This window comes from Mytilus edulis, chromosome 3 (assembly GCF_963676685.1).
Source record: "Mytilus edulis chromosome 3, xbMytEdul2.2, whole genome shotgun sequence".
Taxonomy (NCBI): domain Eukaryota; kingdom Metazoa; phylum Mollusca; class Bivalvia; order Mytilida; family Mytilidae; genus Mytilus; species Mytilus edulis.
In genome coordinates, this window is record NC_092346.1 from 22,048,994 (window position 1) to 22,071,878 (window position 22,885).

General features: G+C 32.2%; 1 protein-coding gene and 1 long non-coding RNA gene across 2 annotated transcripts in view; one reads left to right on the top strand and one right to left on the bottom strand.

Moving 5' to 3' along the window:
- LOC139514210 (uncharacterized) overlaps window positions 1-22,885 on the bottom strand; it is a 179,066-nt gene that overhangs the window by 137,147 nt on the left and 19,034 nt on the right. The window contains exons 3-4 of the mRNA XM_071303036.1: window positions 14,877-14,910; window positions 9,451-9,489 (exon numbers count right to left, since the gene is read on the bottom strand). Of these exons, the coding sequence (XP_071159137.1) occupies window positions 9,451-9,489; window positions 14,877-14,910 (73 nt within the window). The remainder of the gene's footprint in view (window positions 1-9,450; window positions 9,490-14,876; window positions 14,911-22,885) is intronic.
- Window positions 6,379-22,564, top strand: LOC139514218 (uncharacterized). The gene is made up of 2 exons (XR_011662584.1): window positions 6,379-6,471; window positions 22,275-22,564. It is a non-coding gene; the product is annotated as an uncharacterized lncRNA (long non-coding RNA).

Genomic DNA, 22,885 nt, shown 5'->3' on the forward strand with positions numbered 1-22,885 from the left:
CCTCAAATTTCAATTTCATCTGACAAATGATTTTGACCACTTTTTAAAGAGTTAAGTGTCTATTTCACTTGATTTAATTAGCATAAGTGAAAGATTTTAACTGATTTAGTCATTAAAAACGATCCGATTCAAGCTCAAATATGAAAAATCTCTCAAATATGATGGTTTTTGTCAAAAATGAAAGTGGCCGCATCCGTGTTCATCCACAACCTTTATATATGTTATGTATTATCATAAAATACAACTTACATTTCAATATCAAATTGTGGAATAAGTTACCAGACCAAACGAGAAATTCTACGTCTTTAAGCATTTTTAAAAGTCGTATAAAAAACCCAAATAATAAATGCCCAAATTTTTACTACACTGGTACAAGAATGGGTCAAGTATTACATGCCAGATTAAGGATGAATAGTAGTTCTCTAAATGAACATTTGTTCAAGCGAAATCTAGTAGATTCTTCAAACTGCTCGTGTGGTTTGATCGAGTCTCACGGCCGACACTCGGCTAACCGAGAGTTTGGTCGGTTAATCTATATTGAGTATGCGGCTATATCGGCGGTTGGTCTGTTAATCGGGTTGGCTAAAGTCTGTTAATCAGGTGTTATCGAGAAAATCATTGCAAGGTCAGTATGTTTCATTGTATAACATTTTAATTATATTTATATCATAAAAACTATTCATGTCTGACAAAACGATTTGGAGTACTGAATCCAGTGGTGTAATTATTTTTTTTCTAGCTTCAATAAACGATCTATAAAATGAAAAGGCGAGTTACTCATCAGTAAATTTATACACATTTTACACACACAAAATGTACACAAAAATGACAAGTTGGTTGAGTTTACTTGCATGCAATATTTTGAACATCGAAAAAAGACAGGCATTATGTTTGTTTACCATATTAACATCAATATGTGAAAAATCTACACGAAAAACTGTATTTTGGTGACATAAATCAATTTTTGATAAAAATGTGGTCTGTTAATGGGTCGGATGTATAAAACTCGGTCTGTTAATTGGTCTGTTAAGAGTTATGAATGACATTACAAGCATAATTTAATTGCTATATGGGGTGTTATCTGAATAAAGGGATAGACTCAAGATTAGTTGCTAGAATATATGGAAACAACACATGCACAATGAAACATAAGTTTAGACAATGGAATCTGAAAATTGATAGAAATGGTTTCAAAAAGTGTAATATCAAAGTAATATTAATTTCAAAAGACAATACATACCGGATATAAACTCCTCATAGATACCAGGATTGAAATTTTATATTTACGCCTTATATTTACGCCAGACACGCGTTTCGTCTACGAAAAACTCATCAGTGACGAAAAAAATGTTTAAAAGGCCAAATAAAATACGAAGTTGAAAAGCATTGAGGAAACACAACTAATACCGGCGTCACACATTAGCGTATAGCACTGGCGTGCTCATTTACGCTGCCATTACGCTAGTAATTTTGGATCCATTTAACCTGTCACTCATATTTGTAACGTGTGCAAAACGAGCTTTAAGCGTTTATTGGGCGTACTAGAAACGTATGTTGGCGTATGTTGTATGTTTTTCATGCTGCATACAAATTTCCTGGGATTGTAGCGTTCATCAAGCGTATTTACTTTCCTTCATTGGCTAGAGGAATTAGGGGAGGGTTGATATCTCATAAACATGTTTATCCCCGCCGCAATTTTGCGCCTGTCCCAAGTCAGGAGCCTCTGGCCTTTGTTAGTCTTGTGTGATCTAGTATACATATTTTTAAGGGGCCAACTGAAGGACGCCTACGGGTGCGGGAGTTTCTCTCTACATTGAAGACCCATTGGTGGCCTTGGCCTGCTCTATGGTCGGATTGTTGTCACTTTGACACATTCCCCATTTCCTTTCTCAATTTTACCTTTGTATTTCGACGAAGAAGAAATACTAACTACTGAATGGATTTCGATAAAATTTGTACAGATGGGATATAATATGATCATATTGATTTAACGTTCACGATAAATATCCAGTCAGTTCCCAATCTAGCAGCCATTTTCGAAATTCCATATAGCTGTAAGATTTGAAAATTCGAGTACACAAAAATGAAAGCTAACACTTCAATATTATAATATTTTCATATAAATAATAGGAAAGGTTCGCCACCTCTACATAAAAATGTGATTTTATTAAATTTTACAAAAATGTTTTTATTTTTAACATAGCTTCTCCCATTTTATTTTTTTTTCAGTATTTTCCGTGTCTCCCGTAAATGTTACCATAGAGCCATTGTTCAAGATTTTTGAGTACGATGCTAATTTAGGGTATTTTAGATTTGTGACAGACACATGAACTATGCAAACAAATGTTATTACTGAAATGTGATTTTTTTTAAGATTTGGTTAAGCCTTCAAAGTTAAGGACACGCCAAATTTTTCATCAATTTCCATCAAGTTGTCCGTGTCTCCCGTAAGTGTTACCACGTCCAAATTGAACGATTTTTGCACGGAACGTGAATGTAGTTCGTTATAATATATAATTGTATTTTCCATTTACTGAAAGTGTAGCATGTTGTCTTTTAAGCATTTGACACGTTCTGTGTGATGATATTATTTTGGGAGATATTTTTTTAATTATTCAAATCAACAAGAAAATTTGACTTCCATCAAAATTTTTGTGCCATTTGCTGATCGTAAAAGCGTCGGATAAATAAAAGTATTATGCAAAAGATTAGGTATTTTTAATGCAAAAGAATTGCATTTTAAACCAAGTCACACAGAAATTAACAACTGTAGGTCACCGTACGGCCTTCAACAATGAACAACGCCAATACCGCATAGACAGCTTTAAAAGCATGATTTCTTGATATGATCCAGCGATTTTCATGTGTTAATTTACATGTAAATTTATCAAAATATTACTCTAAATTTTCGGATGAATATATATGTAGCACAAGCTTTAAACACGCCGAAGCTTTCGTTTTTGGATTCTAGTAACATAGATGCGTCTGCTAGTACGATTGAATATGTTGTATACACTAAAAGTAATTTCCACGCATCCGACAAACAGACGCATTTGAAATTAATCATTATATTTCAAGAACTGTAGATCACTTTTTAATTTTAAATAAAATCAACAATTCTAAACTGCCGTTTCCATTTTAAAATCTGAGGATGAAATTAGAATTATAGATAAAGCAAACAGAGGATAAATGGTAGCTGTTGCTGCTATTGACCTGAACAAGGATTATTTTTCATTATAATCTTCTTGAAAGACACATATTTAAGATGTTGATAATACGAATAAAAAAGCCCTGAAATTTATTCGCGAACTGTAGTTAGAAAACTAGTTGAGGGTGGGTTAATAACATTTATATTCTTGAAGCACAAAAAAGCTTTGGTACTGGCTGTTTCCAATCGATATAAATGCCTAGTCACAGATACTTGTGATGACGGAATTTTGAGAATCACAGAAGATATATAAATGCATTTAGCAACATGCTTGGGCAGTGACAAATATTTGTAATATACACTTTCATTGTTGTTGCCGTTTTATAAAAACTGCAAAGCTTTGACGTTTGGTACAGAAGTAGGATGAAATAATTGAAAAACGACGTCAACAAACGTTACCATTACTAAACCGAACACCGTGCGTAACGTGATCATGGCATGCAACTAACGTATACCGACTTTGTCAATTTTCTCTGTACGTTTGGTGCACGCCGGTCTATACGCCAATGTGTGACGCCGGCATAAGGTAATCTATTCCTGAGGTAGAAAAGCCTTAGTATTTCAAAGAAAACGCATGGAATTTAACCAGCTGCATTGCAACACATGACAGATTCGTAGATGTTACAGACTTTTAACAGACAAAAAAAAAATAAGGCTGATTGATTACTTGGCGTAAATAATAAATTCGTGCGAATTCGAGCGGCCAATCAGTCCATATAACGCTATATTGAAGTGACACACCCTTCAATGAAATGCAAAGAAATAAAATTAAAATAAAAGTTCTCTTTCTATAAGGATACTGTTGCACCGTATTGTAATTTTTTCGTCACAAGTACATCTGTTTTTTTTCAATGTGAAAATATAAACTAAAGGTAGTAAGACTATTGTCGTGGCTAAATAACTCTTAACTGACACGATTTAAATTGTCCAACCCATTAACAGACTGTATTCCCCTAATATTCATTAAAATGTGGTATTACTCAACTTATATAACAATTATGAAATATTTATCAATGACAATTATTTTTTTAGAACCAAAGTACTATTTTGTGTCCTTTAAATCATATATAAAAATGTTTTTTAGCCTTTTATCCAAAATATTGCTATGCGTACAAGCATAAAAACCACATACTTGCGAGACGCCCTTTCGTTTTACTTAAAACTGCGCAGGATATGCATTTTTTTTACTGGTGGAAAATGTTCTATGAATGATATCATTTTGTCAGACACTTTTCTTTTTTTGATGTGGTTCTCATAATATGGCAAAAATCTGTATATTTAACAGAGTTTAACATTAAATTGTGAGTTTTACTCTTAACAGACGTATAACCAACCCGATTAACAGACCAACCGCCGATATAGCCGCATACTCAATATAGATTAACCGACCAAACTCTCGGTTAGCCGAGTGTCGGCCGTGAGTCTACAGCTCATTTCTTATTGCATTGTAAAAAATATGACGAATTGCGTAATGACATTATTTTCTCAATTAATTATCCAGTCACACTAAACACGAATTTACTTTTATTTGGATCACAAGCTCTAAATTTAGACCAAAATAAAGATATTTTTGGAAAAGTACAAAAATTCCTACTAAAGTGCAAGAGATTTACAAGTTAAATTGTTATTCACTATTCTCACTAAGTTGCATTTCATCTAAACAAGTGTGTAGTATTTCGGTGTAGTTTTCTTTTTTATTTTTTTTACTTTTTTTTCTTCTTTTGTTGTATTTATTTTCATTATTTTAAAATGATTTTTTGTTCTCCTTTCTTTTTTGTTATATAGTTACTTAGTTTATACTTGTTCCATATCATAGTAACATTGCATGCTATATTTATGTAATAGTTAACTTGAGTTGGTATTTCAAGGAAACGGATTAATATAAGCTATATATAGCTTGTTTCCGAATCCTATTATTATTGTGTATTTTGTATGATGATATATTTGTATTGATGATGAATAAATATGTTTAAACTAATATTAAGGATGAACACGAATGCGGCCACTTTCGTTTTACAAGGAAACCGTCTAAAATTTAACTAAAATGATAGAATTTTGAAGATTTCAGTAATTTAGAATGACTGAATTGTGCTACAACCAAATATCTGTGCTTTGTATTGTCAAAAACAGCCCATATTTATGTAGCAGAAGCATTCAACTGTCCAATAAATAACTAAAAGTTTACATTTTAACAATTTTGTAAAACTGTTATATTTTGGGGCCAAAAAGGGGTCTTACCGGACCTACTCCTTTCTTGTGACAAAACTTTTTTTTGAATTTTTCAAAAAATTAAAAATTTTCTTATCCAAGAATAGATTACCTTGGCCGTATTTGGCACAGCGTTTTGGAAATTTGGGTCCTCAATGCTCGTCGACTTTTAAATTGTTTCGCTTTATAATTAATTTCATCTGAGCGTCACTGATGAATCTAATGTAGACGAAACGTGTGTCTGGCGTATCAATTTATAATTAGGTACCTCTAATAATTTTTTGAATGTATTTCAAGAGTTATACGGATCAATATGAATTCATCTTGATAACGACACGACTACTTTGTCTATTACAGTACTCATTTTTTAGGGTAAAATAATAGAATAACGCGGCTGCCTGACAAAAACTTGCCAAACTAAAATAAAGCAGGGGCCCCTTCTTAAACAGTTTTAAAATTCCTAAATTCCTCATGCCGTAATGCAATCTATTCTTGGGCTCCTCAATTTAGAGTTACCAAAAGTTATGATGACTGTTTCCAAATGTCTTACAGGTCCTTGTATAAATGGAGAGTGACAATTTTCAAATAGCCTCTTAGTAAAGGACTTAAATGCACCCACCCAACACAGCTATATTATATATCATTTGAAATCTTATCTTATGTACTTTCTGTATTGTGCGGTCGGTGCCATTTCTGTTAAATCAATTTCAAAGGTCAAGAATGAACGTGCCAATTTTTTATTTTTTTTAACGTGACTAATATATTTTATTGCACTCTATTGCTGTTAACAATTTACTTAGTGTACATCATTGCACTATAAGTACCCCTGATATATTAGTTATTAGGAATCCAGGGAGAATATCTAATAAAAGTAAATTGATGTTACATTACAATATTACAATATTTTAAATGATTTCATGTTTACCGGAGAATTTCACTTCCATCCGATAGTGGTTTTTAATATTAGATAAATGTGCATCATGTTTGCCATCATCATCTTTGTGATTTGGATAAATTTGATTCATAATACTTAGACAGTTTGTCTTATTTAAAAGGTAAGTTGACCATAATCTTCGTGATGATTTTAATCATAAGCGAACTTTTAACTTATTTGAAAATTGAGGTATTTTAGACTAAGATCATATGTAAACTACTCAGGTAAACATGATTATACACAACATCAGAGTGTACAACACAAAGTTGTTAAAAATATACTAAAATAAAAAGTAAAAGAAGAAGACAAAAAAGTGTGTATTATACAATATTGAATAATATATTATTATTTCTGTTAACATGTGTTAGATGTTAAAGTACATTATAGTCACCTGACATGCTCAAGTCATGTGACTAAATAATTGGGTCATGTGACCTCAGTGATATTTATTATTATATGTGATCATTCATGTAGTTGAGGGTTTTTATAATCGATTTACTGTTTTTTTCTTTTAATTACATTATTGACTTCAACTATATATTTTATTTCTGCCTTGAATATTTTAAAGATATCTATTTTTCTTCTCTTTGAGTCAGAGATGTAATATGATTTGTAGATATAAAAGAATATTACAGTTAAAAGGAAGTTAATTTCATAGTAAGATTCATCATTTATTTTATATCCTACTATAAAATTTTCCATATTAAAAATGCTTTCATTGAAACCTATCAATTTAAGAAGGTTCAATATTTTTGATATAAAATCACTGTTGTAACTGCAAGAAAAATAAAAATGTTCATAATCTTCTTTTATACTGCAATGATTACGTGCCAAATTCTTGTGAAAAAAACAAAAACACATTCACTGGTTCTTGTACGTTAAGAAAGATTAAATGAAACTTGTAGAACATTAAACAGCAATTCAAACTCGAAAAGAATTGAGAGGTTAGATGGGCAATATTTCGTGAAAATTGCAATTCTAAACAAATCCTACAAACGTTACAAAAATGATCTAAAATCAAAATTTATTTCATGGGATTGATATTTGTTGGCTAAAATATCAAATTAATGTTTGGTTTGTAGGTCATGGATTTTAATTTCGTAAAAATTTTAAGATGGGATTAATCTTTATTCCTCATGGACTAGCCTAAAGTGAAGGTAAATGTGTAATACCCCCAAATCATAGTACGTCACAGCTGGTTGCATACGAAAATGGGTAGGAAAAAATATTCCCTTGAATTTGACAATTGTGGGTAGTTAATCCTATGTTTTATTGCAATTAAATATTTCTAGGTAATTAACATCTTTGGTACGGTACTTAAAAACACCATTTTTTTTCATTTTGGGTTTCTATAGGATACTTTTGAACTTGAGGTTACATACTTACTACAGTTTGTACACAGGTAAAATATGGGGGGATTTGATTGATTAACTTCCAGTGATGGTTATTTTCTAATATGCAATGAAATGTTTTGTGATTTTTTTTCTATAGAATTGGACAGGATACAACTGTACTCATGCCAAATATTCTTTATTTGAAACAAAGATAAATTCTGCAAATTTTTTTTGAAAACTTCAAAATTAACCAAGACTAATTTGGGGCAAATCAATGGTGGTATTACACCCAAAGCAGCCGATAAGACAAGTTTTTCAATTTGTAAACGTGAATTCTTTGACCTTTCAATTTTCATATTTTGTTTTTTGATTTGTTTTTGTTTACATTTTGAATTCCCTTTTATGATTGGAACTATCTAGATAAAAAGTCTTCACTTCATCAATGATTGGAAAGAAAAATCGAAAGATTTATTTTTATTTTAGTCTGCTTGTTACAATGCACAGGAACATGTCGAAGTTTCGCCCTCTTACTTCCAAGCAATTTTTTTTCCTTTAATTATTTTCACATTCTTAAAAGTTTTTTTTTTTTCAATCTTATATAATCTTCATACACTGTTTATAAAGAAAGAAGTGCTTAAAAGATTAATTTGTTTCCGCAGATGCCGGTAATATTGGCAACTGTATGAGTTGTTATGATTTGCTGTTTGATTAGAAGTAAGCAAGATTATTGGAAACTGATGACGTCAAAAACTTTTTTAAACACTAATTCAAGGTTTAACTTAGTTTTCAGTGATTAGCAGTTGCATCAGAAACAAAAATTCACCCATTTTGATTTTTTGCCCAAATTTCAGGAAAATTTTGCTGTCTATCAAAACACACTTTAGAAATCTACAAATGAAGCTGAAATCTTAGAAAATATGCACTAAGTCGTCCTTGACTTTGATCTTGATTTGACATAAATAGCAACATACCATTTTTACGACCTGGTCAAACATATAGTATATATGTTTAGCTTTCGAATGTTACATAATTAAGCTGTGTGTTAGATGAATGCATTTAAGTTTCATTTTATGGTTAACGTCACTCCACTATAAAGAAAACAAAAAGGAAAACGAGGCCAGAATAATGACGTACTATTCGAAGCTGAAAAGAAAATAACTGGATCACCGAACCGAGAAGTTCGTATCTACAGATTTGTGATTGTTCAATTTACAGTTATACACATGCAAGTGACCACTAATTATTGTTTACTCATATACCTTTCTTTTATAAAACATATAATATATATATATGTCTATTTACTATATCTGTAGATACGAACTTTCTCAGTTCGGTGATCCAGTTATTTTATATATATATATTTGTCAAGTTTCTTTAAAACGAATAGTCACGTGAATTTAAGATAAGTCATAGTTTGACATAAATAATAATTTACGTTAGCAACGTCATTACCTCCCCTGTAACTGTATCATATGCCCATAATTAAGGGCATTAAGTACAGTTACAGGGGAGATAATGACGTTGATGACGTATTCTTTGCAATGTCAATAGTTATTAATGGTACAAGGCATATAATTTTAATACGCAAGACGCACGTTTCACCTACATAAGACTCATCAATGACTCTCAGATCTAACTAGTTAGAAATCCAACCCCAAAAAGTTGAAGAGCGGTGAGGACCCAAATTTTCAAAACGTTGTGCCACATACGACGGGTACGCTTATCCAAGCAGATGTAAATTTAATCTTGTTTCTAAGTATACTTACTTTTTGAGCTATATATATTAACGATTCTGTTTCTTGGTGCTGAAGAAACAAAATTTTATTCATCTATTACAAAAATACTTTAAAAAACAGCAAAACCAAATTCAATTATTTGATACACATATATCTGTTTTTTTATGATGATAATGAGGAGGAGGAGGAAGAGGCTTCACTTCCAGCGTTTTAGGACAAAAACATTTTAATGTGAATTACAATCCTGCATGTACTGGATCGACACTGAGCCGGATTTATACCGTGCTAGTTCACAAGGTAATAGTCAGCAGTAAGACATGTTACCTTACATGGACACATTATTCTTATTCCAAGCCGACCAGTCTTTGCTCTTACTCCCCACTGCTAAGCGTTGAAAGAGCAAATACTAAGTTTATGGTTTGACCATGCCGAGGTTTGAACCAACGATCTCCCGTACTTTAGTAAAACACGCTGCCACGAGATCATCGACGCGTTCAGATTGTTTGAGAAGGGGCAGTTTGTTGTTTGTTAATTTGATCAATGATTGTGATTGTAAATAAGGCAACTTATAAATGCAATCGCAATAGATAATGAAGGGCCAAAGTTAATTAGCAGTAACTTTATTTGCAGATTGAATAGAACGCACAAACTGTCTTGTTAAGCTGATTTTCATTATATCCTGTGCATTTACTTTATTATGATATATACTTGTCATTATATGATGTCAAATATCATATGCATTATGTGATGACAAATATCATTATATGATCACAAATATCATTATATGATGACAAATATCATTATATGATGACAAATAATGGTGAAGATGTTTAATACCATTATATGATGTCAAATATCATTATATGATGACAAATAATGTTGTATGATGTTTAATATCATTATATGATGTCAAATATCATTATATAATGACAAATATCATTATATGCTGTGCTAACATTCTTATATGATGTGTTACCACCCTTATATGATGTGTTATCATACTTATATGATGATTAAATATACTGATATGATGTGCAAATGTACTAAAGTATGATTGCTATTTTGATTCGAAATAGCACGCTTTTCAAAACACTGTTATATATTGATATAGTGTGTAAATAAAGAAACTTAAATAGCTGAAAAAAGGAATGATCTATTGCTTGTTTTCGAGATGTATTTAAAAGCCGTTGAAATTTTAGCGGGAAATTGTTCTCCATAAATTCTTGATAAATTTAAGATTGACACGTTTTTTTCTTTCAAAAACAATGAAAAAATAATAAGGACTTTATAAGATTTTCAAATATGGTTTTTAAAACTACACGGAACAAAATTATGAGAAAAAGTAGGGGTCAGTGGGCAATTGTTTTCATGTTTCTGGACAATAACCTGTGTATAAGTATATTGAGCGCTATGAAATTGTATAACAAGGTTCCATACCAAAAAAGGAAGATTTTGGGGCATATGGTCTCTACTAATTGACCAAAAAGAAGTCGAAGCAATACTTTTCTAATACTTTGTATTAATTGCCTTATTATTGACCTCTTTCATAGGGGTTTAATTCAAAGTCTTGAATCTAGGGGGTTCTTTCTTACCAAGTATTTTTCGATTTGGATTTTGGTCTCAGTTTTTAAATTATTCCACATTGAGGTCTAAAGGGGGAAAGTAAATTATTTATTTTTAATTTTAGGCCCAGTTTTCAAATCAAGTCCAAATCATGGTCCAAAATAAAGTTTTGTTTGCTTTCAACTATGTTTAATGCATTCGGTTCTTTGAAATTTTGAATCTAACCGTGTATTTAAATTTTGATTTTGGGGTCGGTATTCAAATGAGTCCATATCGAGGTACAAAGGGTCAAAAGTTAAACTTTTTTGGATTTTGATAAAAAATAATTTCTTGGGGTCCTTTGATATGTTGAATCTGAATATGTATTTATTTTTTTATTTTGGACCCAGTCTTCAATTTCGTCCAAATCGGGGTTTTAAAATAAAACTTTGTTTGATTTTTTATTTCAATTGAATGCATAGTATTTTTTTAATATGCTGATTCTAATAATGCTTTCAGAGTTTTAGATTTTGAACAACGTTATCACATGAACTCTATGTACTGCCGAGGACCCAAATATCAATCTAATTAGAATTTATATATACACATTAATGGTCGGGTTATTGACACATTTCCCATTTCCATTCTCAATTTTAAATTTTACATTAACTCGCGTGCTCGTACACATATGTGTATAACAAAATCAGGAAACATTATTTTAATAAATAGACATAATATAATAACTTTAACCGTGTGTTTAGTATGTTAAAGTCATATGAAACCTCAAATTAAAAAAAAATATATGCATATGATTTTTATAAATAAATGGATAGTTTTCATTATAAAATTTATGTACATATACTATTTTTCTGAAGATTTTTTTTTTAATTTGTCCACATTTAGAAGAAGTTTACCTAATTTTAATCGCTTTCTTGCAGGAAGCAATTCGCCGACATATTTTCCGTATATGCAAGTGACCTTAGCACGACACTTCTCGTAGAAATCCGGTGATCACAATACGCGTGGATATCTCATTTAACTTAAACTATTATCTGATTGTATATGTTATACACGTGCTTAATATCAATGCTTTTTTGTTGATTGTTTACTATAAGGTGACAGTCGGTAAACTTCTGCTTTTATTAAATTAATGAGCTGCCGTATTTGTTAAATCATTACAAACAGAGAGAAAACAAGTTGACGAATATACGATATAATTGCATAAAAAATTATGAAATCGTGCATAAAAGACCTCAATTTTATTTATTCATAACTTAATGATATATAAATACATTGGTTCAAGAATTGGATAAACATTAGTTTTCACCAGTCACTCGTTTCATATGACTTTAAAGACCAATAAAATAAACTTTAAAAATTTTGCAATTCATATTTTATCCATTTCCCAATACCATGCTGCCAAACATTATATCTTATAAAATCTCATGAATTTCCCAAACGATAGTATCATAAACAACCAGCATACATACAATGTAGCTAAACTCAAGCCTTCAGAAGTTATTAATAAAGGTAAAAGATTTCATATAAATGGAATTGTGGATGTCAAATCGCACATTAAAAAGACATATACTTATCAATATTTACCACCTTATAAAGGTTTCCCAATTTGCTACGTTTCACAGCTGTTGGTGCTGTTTTGGAGGTAACATTTAAAATTACAATTAAAAATACAAATCGAATTGCATATCAGCGATAAAAACCTTAATCTTTTATCAAATTACGATTTTACTGCTTCTATAACACGTTGTTCTTGATTAATGATATCTTACTGGTGTCTGTCTATAAGCGCATCATATAATTATATTTGCACATCACAAAAGAATCTTTGTACATGATATAAGTATCATTAAAAATCATACAATGATGCCGGTTTGCACACAATATAAAGATATTTGCACATCATATATTGTCAACTGGACACCATATATAGGTGTTTGCACATCTTATAAAAAACAAGTGCTTATCATATAGAAGATGCTGGATTGTATGTGCCATCTTGACGTTGTTTCTCAACCTGGAGGCTCTAAGGAGCCTGTGTCGCTCACATGATATATCTATTTACAATTGATCCATGAAATAATACAACCGTTATAGTTTGCCTTAGTTTCAGAGAAGTAAAATCACAAAAATACTGAACTCAGAGGAAAATCAAATCGGAAAGTCCCTAATCACATGGCAAAATCAAATGACAAACACATCAAAAACGAATGGACAACAACTGTCATATTCCTGACTTGGTACAGGCAGTTTCAAATGTAGAAAATGGTTGATAAAACCTGGTTTTATAGCGCTAAACCTCTCACTTTGTACGACAGTCTCATCAAATTCCGTTATATTTACAATGATGCATTTTCCCCCTATGTTCTATTTTTAGCCATATCTGCCTTGTTGGTTGGGAGGCAGGGTCATCGGACACATTTTTTAAAACTAAATACTCTAATGGTTATTCGTGGCCAGGTTTGGTTTAATTTGATGCATTTGTTTCAGGAGAAGACTTTCGTAAAAGATTACAAACATTTACGAAAAGATTGTTACATTTGACTATATAGGGCAATAACTCCTTATGGGGTCAATTGACCATTTGTTTTTCGTCATGTTTGACTTATTTTACTAAACAATATTGCGGTTTACAATTTATCTCTATCTATAATAATATTCAAGATAATAACCAAAAACTGCAGAGTTTCCTTGAAACTACCATTTCATGGAAAGCAACCCAACAACGAGCTGTCCTGTTCGTCTAAAAACTTCAAGAATAAACAGTTTAAACCCATGTCAGATTCACTCTAAATGCTTTGGTGTCATAGATATACGCCAAAAACTACATTTTACCGCTATGTTCTATTTTTATCCATTACTGCCATCTTGGTTGGTTGGCTGGGTCAACGAACACATTTTTAAAACTAGATACCCTAATGATGATTGTTGCCATGTTTGGCTAAATGTGGCCCAGTAGTTTTAGAAGAGGAGATTTTTGTAAAAATTAACAACGACGACGGACAACGGCCGACGGACGCCAATTGATGAGGAAGCTCACTTGACCCTTTGGGACACGTGAGCTAAAAATTGTTCACCAAAGAGGGACAAAAGATACCAGAGGGACAGTCTAACTCATATATCGAAAATAAACCTACAACGCCATGGCAAAAAATGAAAAGGACAAACAGACAAACAATAAATAGTACACATGACACAACATAGAAAACTTAAGATTAAGCAACACGAACCCAACCAGGTTGCTCCGAAAGGTTAAGCAGATCCTGCTCCACATGTGGCACCCGTTGTGTTGCTCATGTTATAACAAATCCGGTATTAAGTCTAATTCGGTAGATGACATTCATGAAAGGGGAGGGGAAAGTAATAACGAAGTAAGGAACATATCCGATATCTTTTTTGAAACGGTTATTCCATAACGGTCAACAAACTCGTGATGGCGTCCGTAAAATTTACGAAGGGATGCTTTCAACTTCACCATTTGGAACTCTTGGTTTAATAACTTCCTTCTGAGTAGCAACACTCTATCAAGAAAATAATGATAGGAAATGCAAGCACGGGAATTTCGTATCAATTGGGAGATATATACCCCGTATGCAGGTGCTGCTGGAATGTTGCTACTTAGAAATAGAAAGTTCACAATTGGAAAGCTGAAATCATCTCTGTCGTAAAGATTTGTTGTCAATGTCGACTTAATATTTGTCGAAAATTGCTTGAATCTGCGAAAAAAAATTATGACGAGGTATCCGGCCAAATCCAACATGAAAGTACTGTGTACACTAGGCAACAATTCCCGCCAAAAAATTGTTATCTGTTTCATTTCAAAACGAATTTTTTGCCTCTATGACCATTAACGGTTATCTCGAATGAAATTCCCTTTTCAGCTTATTTGTACATACCTAGTACTTGACAAGTTCCAATACAATTCACAAACTGCAATTAACAATAATATACCACTATATATTTATAGATATAAAACGTCTAGTTATAAGTCACCAATTTATCTTACGAGGTTGTTTGATGGTTATGAAAAACGATTGCGTAAGAAATGAAAAATGAAAAAAATGACCAAATTGTATAATATTAAAAGAATATGGCATATACAATTGCCAATTATATGTCGGATACATGTAAATAGATATCATACATCCGCACGATCTAAAATCAATATTAATAATTCTGATTTAGCTTTAAACATTTTCAAACGTAATACAAATTAAAAACCGTAACCATGATTTGTTGATAGTTGACTATGCGGTATGAGCTTTGCTCATTGATGTAGACCGTACGATGACATATAGTTATACGGTGCAGGAAATGCTTACCCTTCCGGAGCATCTGATTTCACTCTCGGTTTTTAGTGGAGTTCGTGTTGTTTCTTAATTATTATTTATAACTGTTGATGTAAATGTCCTTTGGTTTTGTGAGTCTTTGTTTACTCCTTGGTTTTGATTGTTACATGTTATTGTCTTGTTAAGGTGGGAAAATAAGTCTTACTGAGACATGGATTTATAATAGTAATTTAAACCATTAGATATTGTAGATCAATTTTGTTATCTTGGTGTGTATTTTAATTGCATTAACAGAGAAAGTAATTCATTTGCTAATCTCACTGACAATGACAAAGTTATATATATACTTAACCCATCAACACCAACACAAGTGAATAAACTAGGATCCTTTATAAAAAAGTCAATGGAACTGAGGACAGGGGACCCTTTAATATTTACCTGAATTTGTGTATATATATTGAGTTACTTAGTTATTGTCTTTATTTGTTTTTGTTGTTGTTATATGTCACAAACTGTATAGTTTATATGGCAATAAAACTTTGAATTGAAAAAAATTGTTATTTCATTATAATTATTAATATTACTCAAAACCACTGTGCTGAACAAGGCAGGAAAGCTAGGCTTAGTTTTAGGGAAAAGGCATCATCCTTATACTTCTAATAATATTGAATACATATGTATATTATATGTAGTCTGAAACTCACAAACTGTATAATACAGGGGCGGATCTAGCCGTTTCAAAAAGGGTGGTTCCTAACACAGGATAAAGGGAGGGGGTTTTCAAACCACGTGTCCCCATTTAAATGCATTGATCGTCCAAAAATAAGGGGGTTCCAACCCCCGGACCCCCCCCCCCCCCCCCCACACACACACACACACTTTTGAACTGCCAATGTAATATGTGACTGATATTTCTGACGTTTTTTATTTATGTGTTTGTTAACGCTATACAACTTGTAAATTGTATATTATACTGATAAACTGTATTGTAAAGAATTAATTTCCGTGTCATTTTAGTCTCTTGCGAGGAATCGTCTCATTGGCAATTATAACACGGACTATAGCGGTGCTGTGGACTCTTAGATGCATTGTGGACTTTAACGGTGCCAAAATACCACATTTTTTTTATAGTTCAGTAGATATGGACGTCATACTAAACTCAAAAACATTTAATGAATGGTATTATCTATTTTGAATTTATTGAACCATAAAATTATTTTTTGACTCTTCACATTCGCGGATTATGTAAAATTTGAAGAGTCAAAAATTAATTTATGTTTCAATAAATTCAAAATAAATTGTTTCTATTCATTATAAATAAATTTCTATAAAAAAAGGGCTCAAAGAACTTTTTATATTATTTATATTAACAATAACAACGTACACACATGTTTGCGTACGTATGAATACACAACGTCAGAATGGGCGTGTCACCACAAAAAATGACAACATTGAAAATAAAACTAATACTTTTAACCAATCAGGATACAGTAAATATACCAAATTTATTCATGAATGATTAATTATTTTAAATACAATATATTACAAAGGCCAGAGGCTTCTGACTTCAATTAGGCATTAAAATTATTCTAGCCAATGAATAATCAACAAATACACAGCAATACGCATAGTCAAACCCAGAGTAGGAGAAGTCCGGTCATACATTGAAAATTAAAATGCGGAAACCTAAATAACCTTTAACAAAATCAATGTTAAAACAATGCGGAAAAGAGTACTTTAAAATCGATAAACGTAGAAATTTTCATGCGGAAACGTAGTGCCAAAATGCGGAAACGTAAAACGCTGAGAAGTCCGAGTCCGCAATCAGAATAGGCAACAGAAGAACTAAGCAAAATGACAATGATATATCAATTAACAAAGGAACCCCCCCCCCCCCCCCCCCCCCCCCCCGAATACTATGTATTCTGACCTATTTGTGAAAATGTATCTAATTAAAAAAAAAATTGACACAGGTAAAGTACCTTTAACTTGGTTAATTAGTAATGCAGAACCAATGTATCGATGATATAACCATTCATCATGAGCGCTTGATACGGTCGCCTATTCTAAAATTAAGTTCAATAACTTCTCAACTTCATGTCAAATCAGAAATTGATGAAAAACTAAAGGGAGGTTTAACTTATCGTAATAGATATAAACCATTCACCAAAGTTCAATGAAAACAGCTCAAAATACTTTGAAGGTATTGCTTAAAAAACACTGGGAAAAAATCACCCGTTTTTATGAATTAAAATCCTCGAAAATGTAAAATGTAAAATTGATTAAAATCGAAAGGGAGCGTATGCCATAAAAAAAATGTGTGTGTGTTTGCCCTATAGATATAAAAATTCACCAAAGTTTCATGAGAACTGCTAAAAGATTGTTTAAGTCATTGTCCGGAAACTTGAAAATCCTTTTTAATCAACTCAACAGGCCCGAAGGTCCCTATGTGAGCTGATGCCACCACTTGGTGTCCGTCGTCGTCCGTCGTCTTTCTTTGACGTCGTCTTCGCCATAGTCGTCGAAAAATATTTCAAGAATCTTCTCCTCTAAACCTACTGTGCCAAATATCTTCAAACTTCACAAACAAATGGAATTAAGTTTTTTATCATAAATAAGGCCGTTAGTTTTCTCGTTTGAATTGTTTTACATTGTCTTATCGGTGCCTATTATAGCTGACTATGCGGTATGGGCTTTGCTCATTGTTGAAGGCAGTACGGTGACCTATAGTTGTTAATGTCTGTGTCATTTTGGTCTTTTGTAGATAGTTGTCTCATTGGCAATCATACCACATCTTCTTTTTTATATTAACTACCTTGACTGGCTATACAGCCCTTACACGGTCGGTTGAAACTTAAGCTGAATGTTCCTAAAGTAATATAGTTTATAAATTGTATCCAAAGCTTTAATCCATCAAAAAACATTGCCACCATGGCTAAAACTAAAACATAGGGGTCAAATGCAGCTTTGGCTTATATCTCAAAAGCTAAAGCCTTAAAGCAATTATAACATGGAACACAACATGTTCAATAGGTCCAGATATATCAGCTCTGAAATCTTCAAACGTACAGAACAACCCATTGTTGGGTTGGTGCAATTGGAAATTTTAAGGAAATTTTGCAGCTCTTTGACGTCATCGTCGTCCGTCTTCGTCATCGTCGTCGAAAACTATTTCAAGAATCTTCTCCTCCAAACCTACTGTGCCAAATATCTTCAAAATTTACAAACACAAACAAATGGAATTAAGTTTTAACGACCTTGACTAGCTATATCTAGGATCTATCAGCTCTGAAATCTTCAGACGTACAGAACAATCCATTGTTGGGTTGGTGCAATTGGTAATTTTAAGGAAATTTTACAGTTTTAGGTAATTAACACTAAATCATTTTATGGTACATAAAAACATTTTGTCAGGAAATTATTCTTATCAAGAGTAATATGAAACTGTAAAATTGCATGGGGTCGTCTGTAAGTTTTTGATTACAGGCAAAGATCAGTGTAACCCGAATAATGTCAGTCCTTATATTCCGCTGATCTCCGTCTAATCTCCGATTGCTACATTAACATAGGCCGCTAGAGGGCGCAGAATTATTCGAGTTAAGATCAGTGTGGTCATCTCACGATCAGGGTCAAGATTAATTACTAATATGATTGTTTAATGATATTTAATTTACCAATGAGGATTAGGCGCATGTTATTTCTTCACATGTGTTTAGATTAGCCAGCATTTTCGCAATTGCACTGAATGCTAGCGGACGCCATTTTAGTTTTCTCAAGAAAAGTGAAGATTTTTAATTTCCCACCCACCTACTCCCTTGATTCTTTAACAGATTCAAATTAATAGGTATTATTTTTAAAAAAAAATAATTTTAATTTCATATGCTGATGATTTCAATCTTTTATTGTACAATATTTGTTTGTTTCTACATTTTGTAATTTAGTTATTGAGGGTGGCGGTATTTATTCCCAACCTTTGCAAATTATTGTCATTTATTTAGTTTGGGTTTGTTACATAATTGTTCATAACATTCAGTTGTATTATGTTTTTATGGTTTCTGAATAAATGACCTTTATCGCAAACCTTGTGTTAGATATTTTGCAAATGAACTCGAATCCTTGGAGTATTTCCTTCTCACGTCATCAGTTTAAAAGAAAAATTTGGCTGACAAAAATATTATTATAGATAGAGATAAACTTATCACAACATTATTGAATTGTTTGCAAGGAAATAGCGGCATTATGATGCAGTCTCGCCTACAAGAGGTTTTTTTTCTGGAGCACATCATAAGAGAAGCAATTAGGCTCAACCTATTTAAAGTATTCGACAGGTACATGTACCAGGTCATGAACACTGGGTAGGGTGAAAGAAACATCAATGGCAGTTGGAAACCAAAATGGACTTCTTTTTCTGCCGTTGCATCCTCGTGTCAGGAACTTTTGAAATGCGGAGGCAAAAAAATCAAGCTGTGTTGGTAACTGTATATGCTTCCGTTCTGGTCTTCCTTGTCCGGTTTTTGTATTGGCAAATGTCAGATAATTAAAGAAAGGCAACCTGTTTTTATGCCCCATCTACGATAGTAGAGGAGCATTATGTTTTCTGGTCTGTGCGTCCGTTCGTTCGTTCGTTGTACCGTCCGTCCTTCCGTCTGTCCCGCTCAGGTTAACGTTTTTGGTCAAGGTAGTTTTTGATGAAGTTGAAGTTCAATCAACTTGAAACTTAGTACACATGTGCCCCATGATATGATCTTTCTAATTTTAATGCCAAATTAGAGTTTTGACCCCAATTTCATGGTTCACTGAACATAAAAAATGATAGTGCAAATTTCAGGTTAAAGTTTTTGATCAAGGTAGTTTTTGATGAAGTTGAAACCCAATCAACTTGAAACTTAGTTTACATATCCCCTATGATGTGATCTTTCTAATTTAAATCCTAAATTAGAGCTTTACCCCCAAATTCACGGTCCACTAAACATAGAAAATGATAGTGCGAGTGGGGCATCCGTGTACTATGGACACATTCTTGTTTTAACCAAATTAGGCATTTGAACTAAACAAAGAAAGTGACAACTCTTGTTTAGTTGATGGAAATTATAAAAATGACATTTCAACGTTTTTGCTGAAATTTTGGAACCGGATGTCAATCGTTTTCTTAATTTATGTATTGTTTTGTCGTACTTTAGGAACTGTAGTTTATGTTTTATCAAAATTTCATTGGATTATACCTATAACACAGCTTTCAAAGGAAATTACGAAATGTAGCCAATGAGGTACGACGCCATTTGCAAAATGAGCGGCGGCCATCTTGATTAAATGGAAATTTTTAAAGGCCAGCATCTGATTTTTTTTTAAATTACCATTTAATTAACAATCGTACGTCAAATGATGGTATCATGATTTGCACAATTATGTCCATAATATCTCCCACTAATACATGTAATATATAATCAAGATATGTGAAAAATAGTATTGATATAAACATTGATGGTTTTTTTTTTTATTTTCAATGCTACATGTGTCTATCGTTTTGAGATTAATTAATTTATTAATTAACATTCTTATTGCTTGGATTTAAGACTATCAAAATTCTACTTTTTATTCTTATTTTTACCTCAGCTGTATTTGGCAAAACTTTTAGGAATTTTTGGTCCCCAATGCTCTTCAACTTCGTACTCTATTTGTCCTTTTAATCATTTTTTGTAATCCTGGTTTCTATGATGTGTTTTATGAGTTTGCAACCACTGGGTCGATGCCACTACTGGTGGAGATTTATTTTCACGAGGGTATCACAAGCCCAGTAGTCAGCACTTATGTGTTGACTTGAGATATCATTAATATGTTCATGATTATAAACTAACTGTTAACAAAATTTTAAATTTAAAAAAAAACAAAGGCTTTTCTATCTCAGAAATAGACTACCTTAGCTGTATTTGGTTAAACATTTAGGAATGTTTGGTCCCCAATGTTCTTCAACTTCGTACTTTATTTGGCCTTTTTAACATTTTTTTATTCGAGCGTCACTGGTGAGTCTTTTGTAGACGAAACGCGTGTCTGGCGTAAATGTTAAATTTTAATCCTGGTATCTATGATGAGTTTATTATCATCCACAACCGTATAAAAGCATCAAAACAACTGCTTCATTTAATTTTCGCTTATCTACAAAGGGACAGGCTAGAAATAAAAAAAGGGGTATTTGTTTGAACGAATATAAAGTTGTGGTTTCAAACTCTTTCACTTCAAGAGTTTGGTTGGAGCTTGTTGTCTTTGGTACAAATAAATTGAGGTCAAATGTATCTTGAATTTGAAAGGCAATGACCAAATTCGGCGCGGGACATGCACTTTTTCATAGGACATTTGCGCTTATTTTTTCTGACACTTGCGCTCCAAATCATTGGACATTTGCGCTTTTAACAATGACTTTTTCTTTTTTAACATAAGATATTTGCGCTTTTGCAATATTTGGGTTTTATAACTAACATCCTTTATTATCCGGGCTTGGGACCAGCAGGTTTGACCTGGCAGAGTTAAAGTCATTTATTTATTTATTTATGGTGAAAAATTATTTCAAGGCACATTCATGTCATAGCACATTGATATGTCTTTAAAAGTTTACATAAACTGAGCTATAAAAAAATCAACATTCTAAAGACATCAGTACGTACAGTCATCATGGGTTAGTTTTCGCTTGATATCTGAAGCCAAAGGAGTGAACAAATTTAGCTCTTGTTATTTGTTCTGACTGGTATTTCGCCCACATTGCAAATACATAAACATGTTTCTCTTTCTCAATTTTTGACTTAGGTCCCTGTTCATTAATATAACGAATCTTAATGTAATTCACCGACTGTTATTTAATGATGTTATTCAAAAAGAAAAAAAATAGCAGGATGAGTTGAGCAGAACTGTTCATTGTAGTGGGCATGGAAGGATTCTGGACCATTTGACGTACTAATGATAAACATAAGTTCAATTTATTCACGTATTTATTACTTCTCATTTAAATTACAGGTAATCCAGTCTTTGGAAGAAGCGGTTCGATAAAAACTTTTCTTATCTCAACGAGCGATATTGTCTTATATCAACGAGTTGCATTGTGGGAAATTTCAGAGGAATGTTAGCATTTGTACGAAGAAAGGCAGATTTCTCGGCATACAGTAATGACTCTTTTCTCAAAACAGGGTGACATTTAACACGACATACGTCTGGTGTATAATTTCCATGAATTATGTTATGTTATAACAAGCAAGATGTATTTAAACGAGATAATTGAATTGTTGAATAAATGAAACATAAATGCACGATTTGTCATTTGTAGATGTTAACATTCTATAAATATCATGTAGCAAATTCAGTGGAATGCAATTGAGATGAATTCAATTGTTTGCAAAGCCAAAATCACCTATAAGTCAAAGATACTGCTATATTTTATTATATCAATGCGATATTGGCTTATTTCATAGCGATGATTTTTTAATATCAAAAATTTATGAATGCGATACTTTTTTAATATCAAAAATTTATGAATGCGATACTTTTCTAATATAACTGCTATAGTTTTCTAGTATAAAACTAATACGATGACACGTCACAATGCATATTAAGAAAACTGCAAACATAAT